Genomic DNA, 26,484 nt, shown 5'->3' with positions numbered 1-26,484 from the left:
GCATGTATATATCCACATGTCCGTTTTATTTGGAGAAATACTAAAGGATATATGAAACTCTACATAATGCACTTTTAGCATTTTGCAAAGGATTCCATATCAACCCTATTTTAATCTTTTCACTTTTATAGAAAATTGTCTACTAATTCTAAGCGATGAATGTAGTTAATTGATTGTGTATAATTACCTGTTCAATATGTAAAAATATAAAGGCTAATAAGGTATAATAAAGACCACACACCCAATTTAAATAAGAGGGGTTTAAATTGATGTTGATCTGTAAGTCACTAGATACCATTGATACAGCCCAAGTGATGATCAACTTAAATACTACTGGGGGATTCTTGCCTGCATCCTGAAAGACGCTATCCAGCCAAAGTTAGATCAGAGAAACTGGAGGAACACTGGATTCTGACAGAGAGCCTTCTTCGACTTTTGTATGCTAATACAACTTTTATATTACAACCATATATATTTTGTTTTTATTTGATTAACAATACATTTTTTTTTAAATTGATTTTAATATATACCAACCCCCTTGCCTGTGCATATACACACTAAAGCTGACAACTGCAAGGATCCCTGGCAATAAGGGGTCCATATCTTGTACTGCTCTAGATTAAACTGGAATTTTGTTAAATGTGTTCTTAGAAAACATAGGAAGTGTGGTTTTATTGTGTCATTTTGTATTGTATGTTGTGCATAGGTTAGACTGGTTGATTCCCTGTGATTGCACTGCTGTTCTAGTGTACACACATAACCTGCTCTACTTCCTATAACTCGGGATCTACTAATTTGCCAGCTGGCATATACAAAGACAAATTTGAAATTTTATTAAAAAAATAAATAAATAAAAAATGTCTCTCTTTTTGTGCTCCACTTGTATACACAGGGAATATTCTGTTTGTTTGCATTGTGATTGCATTACTTGTAGAAATTTGATTTAGAATGACCATTCACACGCTTGACCATTGCAGCTGCTTTGCTTACTGGGATAATTTTTGGTCAACAGTAATTATTTTAAATAGCAGTAGTTAATTTCTTGATAGTACTATTATTTTCAGCAGTCCCTGTTATTGCTCTCGGTGGTGAGTTGAGAAGCAACATGCATAATTTAGGCCCAATAAGCAAAGAGGAGAAATACATCCAACTGTGCCAGATAAAAATTTTTTATTTTTTTTCCCACCTTCATTTTGACAGTTCTTTTATAAATTTGTACAACTCACATAGCAGACCATTACTTTTAAAAATATGAAGCCTTTTTTCCCCCTCTTTTTTTTATTTTTATTATAGCTCATTAATGGAACACTGTAGGATTAGGAATACAAATACAATTAATTGATTTTATAATAATCTGTCCTATTTATTTACAAGTCCCTGGACAAAGTGATAATGGAGATGAGCACATGTGAGGAACCGCGGAGTGGAAATGGTCCTTCACCCCTCGTCACAGCCTCAGGACAGAGGTAAGAGATATAACATGAATGTGAGGATATGCCTCCTAATTAGATTAGACAAATGTAATACAAACTGTATAATTCTGGTATGTACTAGAGACCCAGAGTTACATCCGTGTACTTGCTCTTTGTGCTATTAAATGGTTTTATCACAGAGATTTATTCACTAAATGCTAATCTAAACACTTTGATAACCAAGGTGTTTGCATTTAAGCCAACAGCGTTGCAGATTATGGCCTTGCTATGATCATCAGCTCACTATTTAGTGACTAAATTAAAATAACTTCTACCTTTGTCTAACAAAGCAAGCTCTGATTATACATTGGGAAACTGGAAGGAAAAACAGTGCAGCAGGTAACAAAAAGGAATATAAAAGTACTGAACGGTAAGGCTAGGTGCTTTAGGAGAAACACTACAGATTTGCCTTGATATTAAAATGACACTTAATTCTCTTCATTTGTTGTTAATTATGTGAAAAATGCATTAAAAAAAAAAAAAAGGAAAGGTCCCTGTGCTTAAGACAAATCTCTTGGGTTTAAGCTTCCTGATGTGAACTTTCCAAAACGAGGAAACAGCTGATACTTATCCGCCAGTCTTCGCTTTCCTATTGTTTTCAGTTGGAGCTAAACATACCATTGGAGCTGAAGACATAACTGTGCAAATGCACATGGGCATTGCTCCAGCTTCTGACCATTGTGTGCAGAATACATTCTTGTGCCATAATCTATGTAAGGTGTAACAGTTGTTATGGTGCTTGGAGTGAGCTTTTAAGTTAAATTAAATAGCCTGCGTGGTCAGTAGGATGGCTGAGTATTGTGTAGTATTAATGTTTGGCAGCCAGTGAGACAGATTTAAAAAAAAAAAAAAAAAATCCCTGTCTCTAAAGCCTCAACAATGTAAATGCTGCCTTTTCTGAGAAGTCTGTATTTACAATGCTGCCTAAGGTCACTCATCGACTAGTGGGACTTCCTGGTTACGGTTCTGCAAAGATTGCTCTACACATGCTCTGCACCGAGATGCTGAATGTTCAGCATAGAGACACGGTCAGTGCATCTCTATGAGGAGATGCTGATTGGCGCAGTGTGGTGATTTGCCTTGCATTCGCACCCACCTTCCAATGCTTTCATCATCAGGATGGAGCCTGGCAGGCTGGAGGAGAAATTGGAAATAAAACTACCTTTTTTAAAACTAATTCTGAGGGGGTGTTAGGAATATGTGTTTGTATTCCGAGCGCTTTAGTGTTCCTTTAAAGGACCACTATAGTGCCAGGAACACATACTCGTTTTTCTGGGACTATAGTGCCCTCAGGGTCCCCGCCAGGCTGGATGGAGAGGAAGGGGTTAAACTTACCTCTTTCTCCAGCGCCGGGCGGGGACTCTCCTCCTCCTCCTCTCTGCTGAAAACTGCTATGTTTATAGAAAAAAGGGTTAACCCTAGTTGGACCAGGCACCCAGACCACTTCATTAAGCTGAAGTGGTCTGGGTGCCTATAGTGGTCCTTTAATGTTAGTTTTACACAGTTGTATTACTTAATGGTGAGGGTCATTTCAGTCTTGTTTTAAAAGAATGACTTGGCATGCTAAAACAAGCATGCCTAGATACATATATTAACACAGCATATTTGTAAAGAATATACCAGTTTACCCTCATCTGTCCTCACTTGTAGTGTTCTATACAAAGTATGTTTCACAGATACATTTACACAAGCGTTTTCCATTCCAAGTTAATCCCTCACTTCACACTCTGTCACTGAGCCACGCTTGCTAAACATGAGCAGATTCGACTTTGTGCTAGGTGAATACAGGCTGTATCAATACACTTATTTTAGAGTGTAGTTGGGAGTATTGCTGAGAGTTTTGAGGTGATTTTATACTGCTACTGATTCCCAGATTAAGCATATATTATTATTATTATTATTGGTATTTATATAGCACCAGTTTATTCCACAGCACTTTACAATAAAAGGGAAATTTACCAAATGAGACAATAATAAAATGTAACAGGAAAAATAGGTAGTTGAGGACCCTGCTCAAACGAGCTTACAGTCTAACTGAGAGACTGCATTCAGGACCAGGGTGGGCCGAAGGGATGCCTATGCTGACAGCCCACTAAGGGCAGATGATGAATTGGAGACAGCCGAAGTGTTTTCTGCATGGTGTCTAACTACACCATGGTGCAGCATGTCTACAACACCAAGGAACCAGCCTGCGATAATGGGATGGTCCCTGTAACGGACCGTTTCAGCACACAAGGGGTTAAAATCGTTTAGGCGATAATCCCCTTTCTGAGACACAGCCACAGCTGCTGCAGAACACCAAACTCCCGAACTGGATACAAAGTAGCACTCCAAACTCCCGAACTGGAACCTCACGAATAGCTGCTAGCAGACAAACAGGAAAAGCTCCCAAGCGGCTTACACTCCTGGCAATCAGTCTCTATCAGCATACAGTGAATCCCCCCAAGAACGAGACAAGGCTCCGTGTTGAGGATCAAGCAGTGGTCTGAGGTGCTGGCACACCCAGCCTGGTTTTTATTGCAGTCTTTTCAAATACAGGACCGCCCACAGGGAGGTATAAAACAACCAATCACATATCCGTTACATCCCACATATTCCCTCCCCTTATCCTGAGAGGAAACTCAATTATACATACAGTTAAAACATACTTTCTACCCAACTTTCATAACTCTAAAACCATACATCACATTTACATTACAAAATTACATATTCACAATCAATCCATTCAGGGGAACAACATATTAAAAAATGGCATGAATCAGACCAGGGGTTCAAAAGTTAGTAAAGTATATTTTGGGCCCTGGCTGGCACATGGCTATCTGGCTCAGACCGGTTTTACAGAGCCCTCTTTCCTGGAGACAATGGGAAAATAATCCAATTATATCCAGGGATAGAGGCAGACTCCATTGAGCACATGGTTGCAAAAAGACCTAAAATTACACAATGTTACAATTACTACATAAAACATATACATGCAACATATCCCCAGATAGCTTGGGTCTGAGCGCACATTATTGAATGGTGCTCAGACCACACACATACAGTTCAATTGCCATGGAGCTAAAGTCTTTCCCATAGTCTTTCATTATATGAATGGGCTCCATGGCATAGCTATCTGGGGTATCACCGCTCACACAGGACAAGTACCGAATGACCCCACTGTATTTAAAGGGCCAGAATGAGTGACCTACACTGTGGTATGGCCGAATACTGTTTTTAAAGGGCCCAATCCCCCAGGGCCATAGTCCAAAGGCAGCAGGCGGGCAACCAGGCTTCTCCAATGCAATGTGGCGAGATTGCTCTCGTCACAGACCCGTTCGTTCTGGGACTGTTGGGAAGTGGATTAAGTTGCTGCAAAAAAATGTAAAAGCCTAGTTTTAGTTGAACAGCAGGGACGGATGGATCAATTCAATATGTGCTTTAACAAGTACACTACATTAGTAAATTATTCCTTGATAATGGTAAATTACACTTCTAGCTCCATTACGGAACTGACCTAGACTACCGCGGCTTTTACCACTTTTCTTAATTTGGCACTTTGTTACTGCTTTATTGTTTTACAGTAACCTTTCTCTAGTCTCTTCCCTCCTTTTTTTTTTTTTTGCAATAGTGAGTGTATTATTTATTTTTTTGCTCACTTGTGGTTTTTTAATATTTAATCCTAACGCCCATATTGTTGTTACCTTTTTTGCTTAATTTCAAATAAAATGTTTAGGGGTAGAATAACGCTATTTTGCTGCTGTTTAAAACCCATATAACTGAGTTTTATTGCTGTGAAACTCTGTGGCAGACAATATTAGTTGATAATGCACTAAAATCTGTTCTTTAGGTGACAAATCTATTTATCACAAAAATTATCCTGAAATCCAGTTATTCTGTATGCTAATGGGAGCAACTATTTTACATTTGATTGATAAACCATCCATGTTTGAATAGTCTGTGTATTGTTTGAAAACAACCCAGTACATTTATAGTTAAAATCTATGTGATATGGCAGAATACTGTTGTTGCAGTTGCATCAATAATTTTGTGGGAGTATATCTCACCACACTATGATAGCTGTGGTTTATACCACAATGCCACACATTTGATTGTGTACAAATTTTATCCATGTCATTAAGCGTGACAGCAACACTGTAGTTTGTTAGCACTGTGTAGAGCACTCTGGGCCAGGCACGGAAATGTACTGTGTGCATGTGCAGATATATCTATGCAAAAACTGAGAAGTTCACTCAGACAGACCTTAGTGCTTGCTTAATGGTTAAAATAATCCCCCCTCTTCTAGTGGTTATTGCATACATTAGCAATCACAAATTCATGGGCAATGGTGGGTGGGGCGCTAAATATCAATAAGGGGGGACACACCTATTGTCCTCCCCCCCTGGCCCCCACCCCTGCGTGGTGGGTGGGGGCCCTAAATATCCCCCGGCCCCCACCCCTGAGTGGTGGATGGGGGCCATAAATAAGAATTGGGAGGGGGGGGGACCTACCTTCCTCCCCCCCCGACCCCTGCGCAGTGGGTGGGGGCCATAAATAATTTGGGGGGGGGGGGACCTACTGTCCTCCCCCCGCCCCCACCTCTGAGCGGTGGGTGGGTGCTAAAAATAAAAATTGTGGGGGGGGGGGCCTAATGTCCCCCCCCACCCCTGAGCGGTGGGTGGGGGCCATAAATAAAAATGGGGGTGGGGACCTAATGTCCTCCTCTAGGCCCCCCACCCCTGAGCGGTGGGTGGGGGCCATAAATAAATTGTGGGGGTGGGACCTACTGTCCTCCACCCCGACCCCCACCTGTGCGCAGCGGGTGGGGGCCCTAAATAACAATAAGGGGGGGGGAACCTACTGTCCTCCCCCCACCCCTGAGCGGCGGGTGGGGGCCCTAAATAAAAATTTAACCCCCCCAGGTGACTAGAGGTCCCGAAAACCTCTAGTCACCCCCCCTCCCCCCCCCCAAAAAAAATAACCCCTACCTACCCCCCTCATCCTAAAAATAATGAGGGGGGACCCTTATCTAAATACCTGTAAAAAAAATAGACTTACCATTTGATGTCTTCTTTCTTCTAAACTCTTCTTTTTTTTCAGCTCAAAAAAGGCCAAATAAAAATCCAGGGGGGGTGACTAGGGGTTTGGGGACCCCTAGTCACCTTGGGGGGGGGGGGGGGGTTCAATTTTTATTTAGGGCCCCCACCTGCCGCTCAGGGGTGGGGGCCAGGGGGGAGGACAGTAGGTCCCCCCGCCCCCCCTTATTGTTATTTGGGACTTTTTCTAGAGGCATTTTTGTGCCCAAAAGTTCGGGTCCCCATTGACTTCAATGGGGTTGGGGTTGGGGTTCAAGTTCGAACCCGGACTTTTTTTCCAAAGTTCGGCCGAACCCGCTGGACCTGAACATCCAGGTGTCCGCTAAACTCTAATAGATTGTTTTGGATTTGGTGGGTTTTAGTGCAGGGACAGCACTTAACTTTACATTCACCCAATGTCTTTGCTAAATAAAGAAGTAAAAAATATATATATATCTATCTATCTCAAATTAGGAAATGATGGCACTCCAAGTGCTATTATTTCCCCCAACAAGGTGCCGACTGATGTAGTTCTCTATTTACTGACATCAGTGAGTTAAAACTTGTAGGAGGCCTGAGTCAAGGCTAACTAAAGGGCAAGATAATAATTTAAAGTTTGACCATTTTTAGTGTTCTCATAAACCGTTTTGTTACACCATAACCGCTACAATAATTATAATACAGTATGTTTTAGTGTTTATGGTGCATGGAATGTCCCTTTAAACTATTATATGCCCTTGGTTTTGGATATCTCTAGTAAAAAATACAGGGCTGCAAGAACCAAGCCATGATTTGTGCTGTATTGCAAATTTAAACTTTAAGTAAGTTAGCGAATAGGGGAATAATGGGAAGACCATTAATACAGTGAATTAATTGGCTACCAGTATGAGTTATTAATTTATGATTGTTTTATGGGTTGTTTTTTTTTGCACAAATATAATGTTAATGCATCATTATAATCTTGTTTTTTCCAGTGAATATGGTTTTGCTGAGAAGGTAGTTGAAGGGATCTCTCTCTCTGTCAATTCCATTATAATCCGTATCCGAGCCAAGGCTTTCAATGCTTCATTTGAGCTGTCCCAGTTAAGAATATACAGTGTAAATCCACAATGGCAGCATGGAGACCTGCGCTTTACTCGAATACAAGATCCGCAGCGTGGAGAGGTAACGGGTTTCTTAAATATCATTGTAAAATACAATCACTAGCAGTAAACCTCTATTATGAATCACTCTGAATTTAGCAGTATAACTAAAACCTAAAGATACATGATATGATAAATGTTAAAGGACCACTCTAGTGCCAGGAAAGCATACTCGTTTTCCTGGCACTAGAGTGCCCTGAGGGTGCCCCCACCCTCAGGGACCCCCTCCCGCCCGGCTCTGGAAAGGGGAAAAGGGGTTAAACTTACCTTTTTCCAGCGCTGGGCGGGGAGCTCTCCTCCTCCTCTCCGCCTCCGTTCCTCCCCGTCGGCTGAATGCGCACGCTCGGCAAGAGCTGCGCGCGCATTCAGCCGGTCACATAGGAAAGCATTCATAATGCTTTCCTATGGACGCTTGCGTGCTCTCACTGTGATTTTCACAGTGAGAATCACGCAAGCGCCTCTAGCGGCTGTCAGTGAGACAGCCACTAGAGGATTAGGGGGAAGGCTTAACTAATTGATAAACATAGCAGTTTCTCTGAAACTGCTATGTTTATAAAACAATTAGTTAACCCTAGCTGGACCTGGCACCCAGACCACTTCATTAAGCTGAAGTGGTCTGGGTGCCTAGAGTGGTCCTTTAAAGCATACTATATAGCATCTCTACATTGTGATATCAAGTTGGTTTTAGTAGTAAATCTCATGATGTCCTTATGTGACACGAAATCTGACATTTATGTTTGGCTAAATTGATGTGGATTGCGTTTAGGGATTATATGCATGTTTGTTTGTTTTTTATAACTACTCATAGATGTTTGTGAATTATATGCTGACTGAGCCTCATTGAAATAGTTGTTAACAAATATCTACATGTCAGGGATTGCCATCTATGGTCTAGAATTACAGGCAATTATAGATGTGTTTAACGAAAGGATAGACAAAACTGCTAAAATGTACTTTCATCAGCCCATTTTTAAGTAACATTTCTGTTTGTGTATACATATAAACCATGTGCAGAGCAATATTGTTATCTATAAGCAGGCATAATAAATATGAGAGTTAGTCTCTCATACCGTTGCACAAATATGTTTTGCCTCTATAAACCTCCATGCTTATTAGCCAATTCTCTCCCCAGTCATGGACTGTGTATCGAGCACACAGGGTAATGGATTTTGTTGGCTGCTTAAATAGCTTGCTCATGTGTAATGCCACATATACACAAGGCAACATAAATGCAACAGTTTGCAAATAGGTTTGTCTACTTACAAGGGGTGGTGGGGGGTGACAGTGCACGTCTAGCACCATAACCACTGCTGCATACTAGAATGTTCCTTTAAAAATAAATAAAACATATATGTATGTATGTATGTATGTACTAGAAAGCATTTCCAATATAAATAATTTAGAAAACTGGCATTGTATAAGTGGTGAAGAAGACAGATTACATTACTATGAATGCTCAATGGTTACAGTAGCAGGAAGTCAGGTGATGCGGGTCAGAGTCTGCCACGATGTACCCTGAAATGGGGTTTGCAAAAAGGGCATGATATAAATTGATCAAAGCTTGAGGCTACATTTATAGATCGTGCACAGAAGTGTCCGTTACATTTTACCCACTGAATAACTACTTATTGTGGGATACTGCCTACTGGTTAGAAATAAGTAAATAACTAATTTAATCACTTTTCCACTTCTGTGGTTCATATTTATTCACAAAATTATATCTTTTAATTCTTCTTTCAATTATTTGCAGGTTTTGACATTCAAAGAAATAAACTGGCAGATGATCCGCATAGAGGCGGATGCCATTCAGAGCAGTGAGCATGAAATAATGAGCGCGCCTGTCCGATTAATTACTAATCAGTCCAAAATTAGAATCACATTAAAGAGGAGGGTGAGTATCATTTTCATTTTTCTTTCTGGGTTCTTTAAAATATGTGCAACTGCTTAACCATCTGCCGCAGAAGCTGTTTATTACTGTTACAAATTTTCTTTATTTCTAATTTTTTTATTATAGCACTGACATGTTATGGCAGTGATGTTTAAACATGTTATGTCTATTAGTTTTGCTGTATTTTTATTTTTTTTTCCATTTATTTTACCTGTGTTGGCATTTTACAGTTTGTAAGGTTTTAGCAAATGTGTTTGCATTTCTCACGTGTAAAATTTAAACTGACTATTTAATCCTCTCCTCCAATCCTAATTCTAATTCTCATTCATTCTCATTGTGTATGTACACGCAATATTCTTGTAAGTGTTAGCATAGTAAAGAAAATGCCTATTGAGGATTGCATTAATTATTTTAGAATAAGGAGGAGGAGTTGGAGAAGGGATTCAAATTAAATATAAGGTATTACACAGTGTCCTGTTTTTATTTTTTTTGCGTGTTTTCTCCTGTAGTGCTGACAAAAATCCCGTAATCAGTTTATTAAGAACCCGGGTTTAAGGAACACTTAACCTGTGAATAAACCCCCAAGCGTCAAAGAGTAAATGCTATTACACGTTAACAGTGGCATAGGTGTAAATACAACAATTATGGAGATGAAGAGCAGTTTGTGTTGGCATCCCACAATTCTTAGCATGTACTTACGTGCTGCAAATTGCGAGATTCTGCATGTGTTTGGGCAGTGTGGGAGACTGAGCATAGTTGCAATGCTCAGGTAAGTATAGCTTTTAAACTGTACACTGGGGGTTCTGGCATAAAGTATAGATTGAATATCTCTATTGCAAGGAGAACTTGGCGATTATCTTCACGTTATGTGGATGTCCGGTTCTTCTTATGTTATATGGGGATTTTATTTTATTCTTTGTATGTTTATTTTTATTTTTCAAAATTAAACCTTGTATCTGATATGCATTGGTGGGACTCACAGGTCTCCAAACAATCGGCGTCACTTTGTGACACGCAGGTCCCTTACATTGCAAACACTTGGATCTTGCATCACATTGTAATAGGATAATACCTCCTTATAATAACTCAGCTGGGTTCAATGTTGTGTTACATACATTGCTAATAGAGGTAGGATGTAGGATATCCAACTAACAGTATAAAATAAACACTGTAACAAACTGAACTTACGGGTCTCAGTCACACTTTCTAAAGTTTGTAAATTCACGTTCACTTAACCCCTTAAGGACACAGGACATGTGTGACATGTCATGATTCCCTTTTATTCCAAAAGTTTGGTCCTTAAGGGGTTAAAGGTGGTTGCTTTTATTTTCAGTTAGGGAAAAAAGCTGAGGACTCGCAGGTCCATTAAAATTTCAAAAAGGTGCGTGCAACTGTGTTTCAATATCCAGTATTGCAAGCAACTGCATCCTGTAAGGTAAAACGGTGTGACACCAGCTGCTCAGCTCCCGGTTGGGCGTCTTCCTTACGTGTTAGGCAGGCGGGTGCGCCTTGGTGTGGTCACTCTCTGGCCCACACTCCGAGCCTCAGGGCACAGGCCCAGCGAAGAAGAGGAATTAAGAGAAGAAGGTGAAGCGGGAATGCGAGGTAGGGCAAGGAGAGAATTTTGTATTAAAGCGGGTGCGGATCAGCTCACCCGCCTTCCGGTGTCTCCTACTGGGGATCGTCAGGTCCCTCCGGCCGTGGCAATCTGGGTCCCCTCCCCCAGATAACTGGTCCGGAACTCCTTGGTGACCACACGCACCAGCCAAGGTGCCCATATGTCCGTGTGCGTCTGTGCTTGGTCTTGGGCTGAGTACCACAGCTCTTCCATAACCCATAACTCTTCCATTTTGGTATACCAAAGGGTCAGTGGTGGGGCCGTGTCCTTTTTCCAGTACAAGGGTATTATATGCTTTGCAATGTTAAGGATGCAAATGGTCAGGGAGTGTTTGTAGCTGGATGTGGGGGATGTTGTGTGGTGTAGAAGATAGGGGGCTGGCCGGAAAGGGTGGCATGCTATCTGTGAATAGGGCCACTATGGAGGCTATTTTTTCCCAGAACGGTACTGGGATCCGTGGTAGGATGTTCATTTTGGCTATAACCATCCTACCGAGCCGCAAAAAGTGGGGCATAGACCATTCTGCTAGGTTCTTCTGTATAACCCCTAACATTTGGTCAAAGTTTGTTTGGTATAGTTTGGTCAGGTCAGCCGTAAGCCTCACTCAGGTATTTAATAGCGGGGTCCTGCCATTGAAAGGGGAAGCTTTGTCGGATCTGGTCCGCCCTCCCCTGGGGGTGCCAATGTTGAGGATGGAGGATTTGGCATAATTGATCTTTAGGTTTGCGATTTGGCCATATCTCTTAAACTCCGCCATAATGTTTGGGAGAGAGATTTCTGGTTTGGTGACAAAGAAGAGCAGATCATCCGCATACGCTGTGACTTTTTGTGATGGTCTGCCCCTACCACTACCCCGTAATATCCGTGTTGTCCCTAACTACCTGTAAGAATGGTTCGAGGGCCAGGATGAAGAGCAGCGGCGACAGGGGGCAACTCTGCCTTGTTCCGTTTCTGACCGGGAACACGTCATGTAGACCCCGTTTACGCACACTCTGGCCGTGGGGGATGAGTAAAGGGACTCTATCCATTGACGCATAGGATTACCCAGGCCTATGTGTTCCAGGACCGCGAAGAGGTTGTCCCATACCACCCTGTCAAAGGCCTTCTCTGCGTCCGTAGAGAAGAGAAGGCTCTCCGAGGCACGTTGCTCTTGATGGATCAGTGACAGGGCTCGTACCGTATTGTCCCTGGCTTCCCTATGGGGGACGACTCCTACTTGATCAAATTAGATCAAGCCTGGTAGTTGTAGTCCCAGCCTCATTGCCAGTATCTTGGCAGACCGTTGTAGGTCACAGTTAAGCATTGAGATCGGCCAATGACCCGTACATCGCTCTGCATCCCCACCCTCTTTTGGCAATAGAATAATGTTGACCGCCATCGTCTGCTTGGGAATCATATTTCCTCCGTTAGAGTTAAAAGCCGGTTACGTTAGAATTTGGTAATAAGACAGTATAGGCCCCCAGGACAAATAGAAGAGTTAAATAATCTATTAGTTGAGGAAATCGCTAAAATGACAATGAAGGGGGAAGTTGTCATCATGGGTGACTTTAATCTTCCTGATGTGAATTGGATGGGGATCATGCCAAACTCATCTTATTGATTTTTTTGATTGGATAACTAAAATAATAGATCAGGGTGGTGCAGTAGACACTGCTTACCTAGATTTCAGTAAGGCTTTTGACACTGTTGCACATAGAAGGCTTATCAATAAACTGCAATCTTTAAGTTTGGATTCCAATATTGTTGAATGGGTAAGGCAGTGGCTGAGTGACAGGCAACAGAGGGTTGTAGTCAATGGAGTATTTAAAGCATGGGCTTGTCACCAGTGGGGTACCTCAGGGATCTGTACTTGGACCCATTCTCTTTAATATTTGTATTAGGGATATTGCAGAAGGTCTTGATGGTAAGGTATATCTTTTTGCTGATGATACGAAGATATGTAACAGTAACATATGGTTGATGTTTCAGGAGGGATACGCCAAATGTCAAATGATTTAGGTAAACTAGAAAAATGGTCAGAGTTGGGGCAACTGACATTTAATGTGGATAAGTGCAAGATAATGCATCTTGGACGTAAAAACCCAAGGGCAGAGTACAGAATATTTGATAGAGTTCTAACCTCAACATCTGAGGAAAGGGATTTAGGGGTGATTATTTCTGATGACTTAAAGGTAGGCAGACCATGTAATAGAGCAGCAGGAAATGCTAACAGAGTGCTTGGTTGTATAGGGAGAGGCATTAGCAGTAGAAAGAAGGAAGTGCTCGTGCCATTGTACAGAACACTAGTGAGACCTCACTTGGAGTATTGTACTTGGTACTGAAGACCGTATCTCCAGAAGGATATTGATACTTTAGAGAGAGAGTTCAGAGAAGGGCTACTAAACTGGTTCATGGATTGCAGGATAAAACTTACAAGGAAAGGTTAAAGGAACTTAACATGTATAGCTTGGAGGAAAGACGAGACAGGGGGGATATGATAGAAACATTTAAATACATAAAGGGAATCCACACAGTAAAGGAGGAGACTGTATTTAAAAGAAGAAAAACTGAGGGCCGGGGCCTGGCCGCCGAGCTGGCCCGTCGCACGGCACAACAGCTCCAGCAAACCTTGCTTAATTAATCTCAAAATATGGACCTATTGGATCCACTTGTCGACCTACCGCGGTGGACCGGCACCTATGGAGACAATGGACCCGGAGAGAGGCTTGCAGCTGCTGTTTTAGTCCCCCAGGGGGGTACGCATTGCCCCCTCTGGATGAGGCCTACTCAGGCGGTGAGTGAGGAGGACGGCCGCCGCCCACTATCCTGCCTGATGCTATCCAGCCAGACTCCCTTGGCTGGGCGGACCGGGCCCTGCCCCCCCCTCTGGGCCGGTGAGGGTGATCCCGGCCTGCACCCTATGGCCCCAGCTAGGCCCCATCAGGTCCCCAACACGCAGCCCAGACCACATCTCAGATGGTGGCACCGCGACCCTGCTGGCTCACACGAGCACTTCAGGCCTCCAAGGGGATGTTACCCTCCTGAATTCTACGCAGGCACTGAACGCCTGCATGAAACAACCCAGTAACCACTAACCCACAGCCTCAGCAACCGCCGGACAAGCGCTACCAAGGCCTGGAGCCCACCCTCGACAAAAAGGCGGGAGCGGTTGCCTGCTGACCAGCGAGGCACAGACCCATCAACCTAGACCCAGCAATCGACCCCTCGGGCCTGCCCAGACGACTAGCGCAGAGTGCACACCCTAACTCCGTGCCGAGGATCTGGCCGGCACTGCCTCCACAACGGCACATCGACACTTACCAGCCGGACCGCAGAGAAGAGGCACCAAACAGCCAGAAGAAAGCGGCGGAAGAGTGCTCCACATCACAGGGGGACTCACAAGCCTTCAGCACCCAAGTTACGACCCAAGGCAGCAACGATGGAATGAAACCGCTCTGGACTCACTGGGGGCACAGAACCTGCATAACATCCCTCCTTGGAGTACAGGTGCCTGGCGGCCTGCCACTGGGGTGTCGGGGTGCTTTTATAGCATAAGCGAGTGAACTCAGAACTCTTATTGTAGTTCATGCTTACATGTCTGCATCTACTGCCTGTTTAGTTTTGCACCTCACAGCTATGACACCTACCTTTAACATATTTGAGCAGGCATACATGCTTAATGACACAAACCTGATACCCTAATGCGCCTCACCGTTTTAGACACAATAATTCAGCCTGTACAACATCTAGTTGTTTAGCACATAGCTTGATTAATCTGTTATATTGTGCACACGGCAAATACTGTTTGAGCAATCTTTAACTATTCCTCGCAGACACACTGCATGAACCACGCTTGACTCATTGACTTTCACCTTAGCCTGTTGACAATACGCTATCGTTCATCGACACATAAAAATATAAAATGAGGCATTAATGTTCTGGAAATGTATGTGACCACTGTTAGCACTGTTTTGATCCTACTTTGTAAAACACTTATGCATTTCCCACTCTTTATTCTGTACCCCACAAATATGCCTTAATAAAAGAAAGATTAACAAAAAAACAAACAAAAAACTTTTAGAAGAGTTATTTAAATGATTTGGATCCCAGAGAGGTGTTGATCTTCCTAAATTTGTATATTTAGGCATTATGTTGTAACTATAATGTCTTCTGGATACTGCGTGTAAAATAAATGTATGACTGCAAAACAGGTCTAATCTTCACCTGTACAACTGCTGCAAAAACGTTTACTTTCTAATATTTTCAAATAGCAAAAAAGAGACAATTTCCATCTTGTTGGAGCACCTGGCGATATGGCCTTAGGGATATTATAGGGACCGTTTAGGAAACTTTGTGACCAAATGTGTCAATTTGTGTCCCCATGTTAATTCAATGTATACAATTTAGTGACTTGTATCTTCAATAAAACACTGTTACCAATAGTAAACAAAAAAAATAAAAAAAATGAAGAAAAACTACCACAAGAAGAGGACATAGTCTTAAATTAGAGGGGCAAAGGTTTACAAATAATATCAGGAAGTATTTCTTTACTGAGAGGGTAGTGGATGCATGGAATAGCCTTCCAGCTGAAGTGGTAAAAGGTTAACACAGTGATGTGTGTGATATGCATAAGGCTATCCTAACTATAAGATAAGGGACTAGTGAAAGTATTTTAAAAAATTGGGCAGACTAGATGGGTCAAATGGTTCTTATCTGCCATCACATTCTATGTTTCTATGTAAATTGAGGGAATAGGGTGGTCGTGAAGGTTTTATAGTATTTGAGGGGAAGGCCGTCCGGGCCCGGATTTCTGCCTTTCTTTGAGTTTTTGATAGCGAAGGCCAGTTCCCCCTCCGTCAGAGGTGTCCCTATTGCCTCGGTTGCGTCCGCAGGAATCTTGATTCTCGCGTATTTAGTGAGATAGGACCTGATGCGCATTGTATTCGTCTGTAAGCGCATATAGGTCCGTATCAAATCGTTTCACTGCTGTGGCTATCTGGTCTGGCATGTGGCAAAGTTGACCTGAGGCATTACGCATTTGCGCATTATACGTTGTGGAGCGTTTTTATTCATCATTCTTGCAAGCAGCTTGCCGCATTTATCTCCTTCCGCATGGAAAAATGATTTTGTGTGTTGAAGAGCTCTAGAGTATGATTGATTGTCGCAGGACCTGTGATTACTCTCGCGCTATTGTGAATTCTCTCAAGAGTGTGCTGTCTAGTGTTCGTTTGTGCACATGCGTCAGGTTCCCTATTTTGTCGGTTAATTCTGAGATCGTGTGTTCCCTTGCCTTTTTAATAGCAGAGCTTTGCAAGATATGGGGATTTTATAATAATGAGACAATTTTATAGAACCACCTATAAAGTTAAACCAACATTATTAAAATGAATCCAAGCTAATACAATGACTAAATAGTTAAATAAATAAAATGTGATGCTATAAACCTAATTATTTAAACAATAGGTGGGTGTAATAGTTCAGAATTTTAACCTATTTAATTATTCATTAAAACTAGTCATTGTGGAGAACTGATAACCGAATTGCAGACTTAAGACAAAAAATGCTGAATTTGGAAACCTCTCATTCCAGCTGTTTTTTCTTTTTTTGTTTTGGTTATTTTTCAAAGTTTTTTTTTTGTGGCTAATAAGTCGCGTATTATTAGTATAAATTGATAGTAATACACATTTGTTAACTCTCTGGAGATTTCAATTAAACTTGTGTTAACCATCAATTCTGGAACTAATAACCAACATAAACCAATACATGGCAATGACTTTATTCCTTATAAACTGTTACCCTTACAGATTCGATTTAATAGTAAAGACATATTCAATGGGATGTAGTAAAATATTTAAAACCGAACTAAATAATGTACTATTACGGTTACCATGTTGCTTCTTATAATTGGAACCTTCAGAGCTTTCTATTATCAGTGGGATCTCATGGCAGGAAAATATATTTCAATATATCATTTTTATACCCTTTCTGCATCAGTTTGTACTGTGGGTAGCTATTTGTACCTTGTAATCCCCACTTTCTCTGTATATTCCTGGTGAAACCTATATCTGTCTGTAACATTAATGTGTTTATTCCAGCTCAAGGACTGCAATGTGGTCGCCTCGAAGTTGATTTTAATGCTGGATGATCTATTATGGGTGCTGACAGACTCTCAGTTAAAGGCCATGGTTCAGTATGCAAAGTCTCTAAGCGAAGTGATTGAAAAATCCACAGAACAAAGGAAGAGCATGGTATCCGATTCCACCCAGGTAAGAAGAGAGAAGACAATAAGGATGTGAATCAGACCGTTAAAAAGACATTAATAAAAAGCTTTACATATCTCAGCTATAACCGTTTAATCCAATCCAAATTGACTCTGTATATTTGTGATCTAGGCTATTGTTATTGTTTGTTATTACATGTGTATTCTGTGATCTAGCTATTTATCCTATCCATAATCTCTAGTATGCCTTAAAATCCAATCTCCGTTATTTCTCCTGTGTCTCGCTTCCCTGGAGAACCAAAGAATGTAATAAAAGAAGCTTGATGGTGCTATAGTGCTCCGTGCATGCTGGTCTTTCACAGCTCTCTGGAAATGGCTGGTTGACTTGCTGGCAAGCTGCCATCCCAGTGGCCAACTCTGTGTTATAGTCACTGCTCCTGTGGAGGGGGAGGGGGGCACCAGGTTTTTAGAAGGACAATTTCAAATTCTTGTCAATTTCAAGTCCTTTTTGGACATTATTACTAAGGTGCCAGTGATAGGTTGGATGGATGTTTGACCTGAAAAGATTTGCTCGTGTATATATGGTTTAATTGAGGCCTGTTCCCAATTAAAAAGTGTGCAACAAAATTCTTATGGAAGGCAATAAAATGGACATTTTATGGACAGCTGCCCACCACTTAATTTCTAAGCACTTTTTGAATAAAAAAATAACAATATGAAATCTATTTGAAGCAAGGGATGCAAATATGTGTATACATGACTTTGCAGACAAATGTTTAAAATTTATGGGATTCATTCAGCCCTTATAAAAATATTTATAATCATGAAGAAAGTTGGACTTGGCACATGGATGTGGTGTTAAAGGTACTCTCCAGTGACAGGAAAACATATCAGTTTTCCCTGCACTACAGGACCCTGCATTGCCCCTCTCCCTCCCATCCCCCATCCCATGTTACTGAAGGGGTTAAAACCCCTTCAGTTACTTATTTGAGAAGGTTTAGAGTGTCAGCAGATGCACTCGGCTAATCAGCACCACCTTTGTCTGTTGACGTCAGAGGTTACTGTTTGAGCTAAATGCCGCTGGAGAGGTTTAACCCCTAAAGGTAAGCAGGCACCAGGGACCTACTGGCACCATAACCGCTTCATTTAGCTGAAGTTGTTCTGGTGCCAATAGGATCCCTTTAAATTGAAAATAGTTTTTATGTCCCAATATAAGTTGGGACATGCTGTACCTGTTATTATTGGCTGTGTGTGTGTGTATATATATATATATATATATATATATATATATATATATATATATATATATATATATATATATATATACTTTCCTGTGATCAGTGAGGAACCTGCAGATTGTGATTTATGGAAAAGTGATTAGGAGGAAATCTTTCATATTTTGTTTTTGCTCCTCTACAGGGCTCCACTCCTCCTCCAAGCATGCAGCAGGTAAAAACTCAGCAATCTACTGCAACAACAGAACAAAATCATGCCATTATAAAGCTGTTCAGAGACTTTGATGTCAAGGAAACCTCATATCATTTGGTCATCTCCCACTTGGATCTGCACATATGTGACGACATTCACTCAACAGAAAGAGGTGAAAAATTACGGTGCTCTTCAAGATATTTTGGATCATTGATTTACTTTTCTTAAATGCACCAACTGTCATGCTGCATCAAAGGGGCACTTCAAGCACCATAACCACCTATGATTTTGCATAGACTTTGGTGCAAGAAGTTCCTCTGTCCCTGTCTTCCCTCATTCTGTTCATTGTAGCTGCAGCAAGTTTCAGGTATATGCTCACTCCTCCATTCTCTGATTTCGCAGAGGTAAGCTGGGTCTCCTGCCCATGCAAGATCTTACACTGTGTATGTGCAAGCCATACAAGTGCTATGTAACCCATATCAGCTTTTTCATAGCTTTCAATGGGAGAGCCTGTGCAGCAGGTGAGTAGCTTCTTTTATGGAACAAAAATTAGAATGAACCTAGTCTGTATACTAATAATAGATGCACCCCAGCTTCTATTGGCATACAAAGTAGCTTCATACATGTATTTTTTAGTTAATGCAACGTCTCACTGCATGTGAACAACATATGCAGTAAATCTCAGATGACCGTGATTTGTATACCGTACAAATGTAATAAATAACTGACTTCACACACAGGGGAGATAAATTCAGGAGAATCTCACAATGCAATCAAGAGGAAACTATAATTGGGAAACAATTTCCTGAGTTTAGTGATCATAGGATATCAAGTATTCTTTAGCTCCAGTGTTCCTACTGTCTGGATCCCGGTCGGAAATCACGGGGAGCCTCCAATTTAGTGGAATCTGTGCTTTAGCTGCATTTAACAGTATCACTTCAATATATATTATATTATAATAAATTTTTTTAACACTAATATTGTTTGTTTAAGTTAGTTGAAAAAACTTATAAGGGTGAGACCTGAATGACAGATGGAATCTGGATGGGAGACATTCCAATAAAATAGGGATAAATTCCCTATCCCTGACTTTCAGCATCAGCAGTGCTTAGTGCTGTGATAGGAGGCGATAAATAGTGCTTAGTGCTGTTATAGGAGGCGATACATTCTCTACCACAGTGTAAAATTTTTATGTAATTTCATTGATCATGGAAGAAAATAAAAAAATTATGTGCCAGATTACCTTTGGCCAATCCTCACCTGATCACTTTACATCTAAAAAAAATCCACGTTTTACCATAAATGATAGCTGGCGAAGGGCTATCGACATAAAGAGTAACAACTGTCCTTGATGGAGCTCTCAAAAGGAATAAACACAGGCAACACTACAGTTGTAAGGATGGTATATTTATTGATAGGTAAACCACCCATAGAAAGTGCGACGTTTCGGCTCAGCGGAGCCTTAATCGTGCATGATTAAGGCTCTGCTGAGCTGAAACGTTGCACTTTGTATGGGTGGTTTACCTATCAATAAATATACCATCCTTACAACTGTAGTGTTGCCTGTGTTTATTCCTTTTAAAGACTTTATTGGTGGGTCCAGCGATGTCTGCCTGACACGGAGTACCTCCACTGTGGATGGTCGGAGCGTTTACACGGTATCCGTGTGCAGGGTTCTTTGTTTATTTTGTCCTTGATGGGGTTGTCACCCAGGGGCCCATAGGGTTATAGACGTAGTCAAATAGAGTTTTGTGTGAACAAGAAGAGGTAATGAAACCTTTCAAAACATACACAAACATTTAATTTAGAAAACGTTTGTTGGTAGTGCAAAAGTGTATTAAGGTGAACTCGGTTACAGTAAAGCAAAAACCTTTTAGTGTTACTGATTCTGGTGTAAAACATGATTGCAATGCCCTAGAGCAGGGTAAGGCAATCTTTGGCACTCCAGATGTTTTGGACTGAGTTAAAAGAAGAGAATAAAAGCCGAAAGGGTGAGATAGAGAAACGTTGTGTCCTATGAAGGAGGTAAAGTTGTGCAATAAGCAGGTCAGTACGGATCACCAAAGCATTGTAATGATTTTATTTATTTATTTTCAATAAGGTCTTTGTTAATAGATGTTATAGATGTTATCATTACCCTACTAAATGGTAATAAACACCAAGAAAGAATACAAGGACCAGGTCGATCTGTTGGGAATCAGTCTGTAACGCTGAGTGCCTTTACAGCAGATGCACTAAACTGAGCAAGTTTTTCAAATTTTTATTTATTTGAATAATACTTTTATGTTTCACTATTTTCTCTGGCTTGTACTATCTTGTGGTAATCCACCATGTGAAATGTAAATGCTGTGTATTATAGGCATAGAGAAATGAACATGATGTTTTACAAATGTTTTGATGGGAAGTAACAATGTTTTAATTTGTTTTTCAGCATGTAACAGGAGGATTACTGGAGGTGCCATGCAATTGTCTTTCAGCATGCTTACAGTGGATTACTATCCTTATCACCGAGCAGGTATCAGCAGAGTAAATCTTGTTAAACTCCAGTGAATTATTAAATAGTATTTTGTATGGATTCTTACCCACGTGACCTGTCCATTCTTGGAAAATTACAGAACCTCTCTCTCTCTGCATCTCCTATTGGGATAAAAATGGGCAGGCCTAAATGTTGAGAAAATTCAGAAGTATATAAAGAATAGAAATAGTCTGTTTAAAATGGCACTGTAGGCATCTGAAGTACTTCAATTTATTGAAATGATTATGGTACTAGGATTCAATGTCTTTATTTTTTTGTTTGGTTTTGTAATGATGCCTGTTCCCATCAGATGTTGTTACCACTGACTGATAAAGTAACAAAAGCAGAGAGAATATGAGAACTATACCTTATTGGAACAGACAAAAACTTCAATAGAAATCAATAGATTGCCTCTTTGGTAAATCTTAGCTCAGGTCTCTTAATAGGTTTTGCTTACTTGTGCCATTAACCCCTTAAGGACACATGACATGTGTGACATGTCATGATTCCCTTTTATTCCAGAAGTTTGGTCCTTAAGGGGTTGAAGAGCGAACCTGTGCAATTTGCACCCCAGACTGATCCCACACATACAGGCCAGAATTGAAATGCTGCCAAGTAATCTCTGCACGAGAGATACAACAAACCAGTATGCATGTAGAGGAAGAGCTGAACTGGCTTTATAGATAGAGGGATGTTTTCTTATTGAATAGATTTTGAATAATCTAGGTCAGACAAGTTGTTTAAGGCTCTGGATTCCATTATATTGTTCTGATTACTATGTTAAGGGATTGTGTGTTGCAAAATTTTGGAATAACTTACTGTGTACTCGTCCTTGTAGCAGAAAGCACTGAATACTCTAGTAATTGCTGTGCTTTGTGAGTCCAACATCGTCTTGTAACTGATTCACCTAAAGATGCACATGCTTTAACCGGCTGTTCATACTATTCCCGTTTGTCAGCTTTAAAGTGGACATAATGTGTGGTGGAATCTCGGTAAAAATAAATTTAGTAGGCCGAGATTACCACGTGGCATGTGTACGTGCATATGCTGACGTATCGATCAGTAGTGTACGGAGCATGTGCAAGAATACAGGATGTAGTATTCCCCTCCTCCATTGTGCTGGACAGGCCATGCGGTCAAGCAGGAAGTTAATTCTTATTTGTATTGATTGGTCAAGAGAATGTGCGGGTGGAGCTTAATATGGGAGGAGTTATGTGCCTATATAAGGAGCCTGCACTATTGTCCGGGGCTCAGAACTTGCTGTATTTTGGTGACATTAGTCCCTCTGAGTCCCGATCGGTGAACCGAATAAAGAATCTCTTCCTTCCTGAAGAAACCTGTGTCCATCTCTCTGTGCTTGGCTTCCGTCAGTTTCTCCGGTATCAAATGCTGTTGTAAACAAGCTGAACTGACATATAGCTATTCTATCTTTAGTGTAGGTGATCTGTTAATTAGCAAGAAAAATGTGGTATGAAATACCTCTAAGTGGAGCGCTAAATAATCCTATTTTGTTTAGGGGTGTATATAAATTACCCTTTAACCCCTTAAGGACACATGACTTGTGTGACATGTCATGATTCCCTTTTATTCCAGAAGTTTGGTCCTTAAGGGGTTAAACATAGTCTGACAATTTGCTCAAAGGTACATATAATGACAAAAAAAACAAGACAAAAGATAACAATAATAGTGCAGATGGTACAGAATAGTTCTGGTTTGATATTAAGCAAAAAGCTAGAAGCACTCACATGTTCTGGAGCCTATATAGTATTGGCTCTTTATGATGAACCTTTTTGCTTTTAGGGCAGCAACACACCTCTCTCATGGTATTGTTTCCTCCAGAGGGAAAATAAGAAGGAAAAAAGCCAATGTGTAGTATCTATCAGTTGTGAACTTCAATCTAGTAGTAAATATTAAGCTCACTTTGTTTAGAGCCTTCAGATCCTGGCTCTAAGGGTAACAAGCAGAGTGCCAATTTTCTGGGGATGGCACTACCCCAATGAAGATTCTCTAAGGCTTCAAGGGACTTAGTTTGAATTTTTTTTATTGATTACAGCATTAGTAGTATGTACTATAGAAAATAAAAAAAGTCCAATATAAAAGTCCAAATTAGCTAAAACGCGTTTCACTCATCCATGAGCTTTCTGAGTCAGCTAATTAGACTTCCAAAATATTTCTGACTTAAATAATAATTGCCTTTGCAGCTTTATTATATTCTCCATAAACTGGTAACTATGCACTTGAGTCATAACAAGTACCCTTGACTAATGATCAAACAACGGTAATTAATAACATACTTTTGAACGCCTTCTTTTTCATTAAGAATTGTGAAGTTATTAGTCAGGCCACTGCTATATTATTCCACTGATCTTTAAATTGCAGATTTCCTTAGGTAACTTTATTTAAAAAAGAAATACTTTAAAAAAAAAAAAATCCTTTTTTTTTTTGTGAACGCACAAGTCGTTTAATGGACACTACTAGTAGTTTAACTGTAAATTTTACTTTACAGACCATTAGAATCAAACGGTCACCGGATAGTTTCTTGATCCCTCAACCTAGAAAAAAAAACTTTGAAGTGGTTACAGAGTTAAATAAAAAAACAACAACTCCATTGCACTTTTGAGTTAGGGGTGACTTTGCTGTCCCATGACCAATCCAATGGTAGAATGCACTCTGTACAAATTCAGTAATGTTTCCGATTTATGGAACAAAAACCACACACTTGCACACCATGGATTGCTTTTCTTAGGCTCGTTTAATTCATTTGTCCCTTACTACGAGGGCCTTCTCATCACTTGTGTCTACCTTCCCTGTCACATGATGCCTCAAGCATGATCATGCTTGCTGAAACATCTACATGCTTGCTGAAACATGTACATAAGCATAAAGCACTGCACTGGTTCGTTTAATTTCCATACCATACTTAAACAACCAGGCAGTGCATGTAAATTAAAAACTAAAAATGAGTGCAAATTAAAAATAAATAAATTGCACAACCCAGTTCCTCTTTAACATTTAAAAACAGGCACTAAACATGAGTGTTTGTGATTTTCTTCTTTTCTTTTTGCAATAATTTCATAAAACACCACAACATATTATAAATATGTTACTTCTACTTATCCTACAGTCATTTAGTTTACATTTTCCTTAACACTTCTGGTCGAGTTCTCTTGTGCAATGCTCAAGTTACAGCTGCATTCCATAGCAGACTGGAGTGCCATCAGTGCATGACATCATCACAAGTCGCCCCCAACTCCCTCTACCAACCTATAATAAGTATTACTTTCCCTTATAAATGGACACTGTAGGTACTGTAACCATATTATTTCAATTATTTGGTTATCTTCTCTGGCGCTGTCCTCCATTCAGTGTTAAATGATTTTCAAGAAACTTATCACTAAATATGGGTCCCTGGCCACCCACTGGCCCATCCCCTATTCATACCAGCAATGGGTGCTGTCTGTGATAGGCTGGGTGTAAAGTTCAGAGAACACAGGACCAAAGTAAAACTGTCAGTTCCCCCAGTGTGCTCTCTTTAACTGCTGGCATTTACAGGCACAGTCCACAGCCCAAATAAAAAAATAGAACCCACACTATTTAGCAGATATACCCCCAATTTAATAATGTACTTTTGATTGAATGTAAAATAGCTTGCAAAAGTGGCAGATCTCTTGTTTTGAAACCTTTTCAAGCCCAGACTTTCTGTGACTGCCCAATCACAAACTTCCCAATACAGCTCATTGAGAAGACTTTGCAAAACAGGTGCTCTGGGCAATTTTGAATATTACCCCACTGAGCTAATCAAACCAGGAAGTAACAAGAGAAGTTATCTGGTCAGGGGGTGTAACAAGGTAATTTATTGAAGTGCAAATTTCACTGAAATCTGCACTTTTTGTCAAATGGAAAAAAGAGAACACTTTTTACATATAAAGTACTTAAGCAAGTTAAAGTGCTTTTACATGTTTGAAGTATTTTCTGAAAGTAATTCTTGGTTGGGAGTGTGTGCAATGTCATGACATGTGTAAGTGGGGCACATGTGCATACAGTTTTAGTATATGTGTATGTTGCTGCCGTGTTGAGTGTGCGTGTGTATCAGTGATAGTGTGTCTGTATATGTGCAATGCCAGTATCTGTGTATATTTTGTGTTTATGTGTATGCAAAGTCAGTGTGTGTATATCGGTTTCCTGTGTTATGTGCACCATATGTTATTTATTCCCAGCAACCTCCATTATTTTTCCCAATTATCTCTCCACAGCCTGCCATTATATTTCTTAATTATCCCATCCAAACCACCTTTCTCAATTATCTTTTCCAAAATTTCTCTCCCCACATCCCTGAATTATCTCTCTACCTTCACTTCCTGTAGCGTGGCAGAGATGTCAGTGCAGCATTTCTCCTTTATGTTTTGGCTTATACCCTGTGCAACTGGTGGCTGGCCTCTCAATAGAGAATTAAGGAACATGTGGTAACCTCAAATCCCACCTATTGATACCGGAGAAACTGACGGAAGCCAAGCACAGAGAGATGGACACAGGTTTCTTCAGGAAGGAAGAGATTCTTTATTGGATCACCGATCGGGACTCAGAGGGACTAGCGTCACCAAAATACAGCAAAGTCTGAGTACTGAATACATAAAGTACATTCCTTATATAGCACTGTAGCTCCTCCCACAATTAACTACACCCACACATACCCTTAACCTATTTAATGAATAGAGTCTAAACTCATCCATCCGGTCTAACCACGTGGCTCATCTGATACAAAGGAGAGGGACGCGTAATTCCAGTTCTTACATTCCTGCACCTGGTCAGTACAGTGATGACAGTATCTTAGCTACGTGTAATTAACTAGATACTACAAACACATATACATACATATGCCTTGTGGCAATCTTAGCCTGCTAAACTTGTATTTTACTGGAATTACATCACATTCCCCCCTTTGATGCCTCTGATATTTCACAATTACTTGAGGCATCACTTAACCTTGGTTTGCATATACCTCAGGTTACCATGAACCAGACCAGACTTATCTTATGATGTGAATCTTTTAACACTCATCTTCCTGCATTGGTTCTCCCTGATTTAAAGCCTCATATTTATATATGGCCATTATCTGTGCAGCAGCCTTTCTCTCTGCTATATTTTCTATCAGGCTCTGCACAGACCTA

At 40.6% G+C, this 26,484-nt stretch overlaps 1 protein-coding gene across 1 annotated transcript in view; it reads left to right on the top strand.

Moving 5' to 3' along the window:
* The window catches only part of BLTP3B (bridge-like lipid transfer protein family member 3B), a 176,019-nt gene that overhangs the window by 52,119 nt on the left and 97,416 nt on the right, over window positions 1-26,484 (top strand). Inside the window, exons 4-9 of the mRNA XM_063447767.1 lie at window positions 1,375-1,466; window positions 7,501-7,690; window positions 9,419-9,559; window positions 17,249-17,419; window positions 18,793-18,973; window positions 21,233-21,316. Coding sequence (XP_063303837.1) covers window positions 1,375-1,466; window positions 7,501-7,690; window positions 9,419-9,559; window positions 17,249-17,419; window positions 18,793-18,973; window positions 21,233-21,316 — 859 coding nt within the window. The remainder of the gene's footprint in view (window positions 1-1,374; window positions 1,467-7,500; window positions 7,691-9,418; window positions 9,560-17,248; window positions 17,420-18,792; window positions 18,974-21,232; window positions 21,317-26,484) is intronic.

Source organism: Pelobates fuscus, chromosome 3, assembly GCF_036172605.1.
Source record: "Pelobates fuscus isolate aPelFus1 chromosome 3, aPelFus1.pri, whole genome shotgun sequence".
In the NCBI taxonomy this organism is placed as follows: Eukaryota; Metazoa; Chordata; class Amphibia; order Anura; family Pelobatidae; genus Pelobates; species Pelobates fuscus.
The sequence above is the reverse complement of the archived record's forward strand: the minus strand, read 5'-3'. Positions and strand labels throughout refer to the sequence as shown.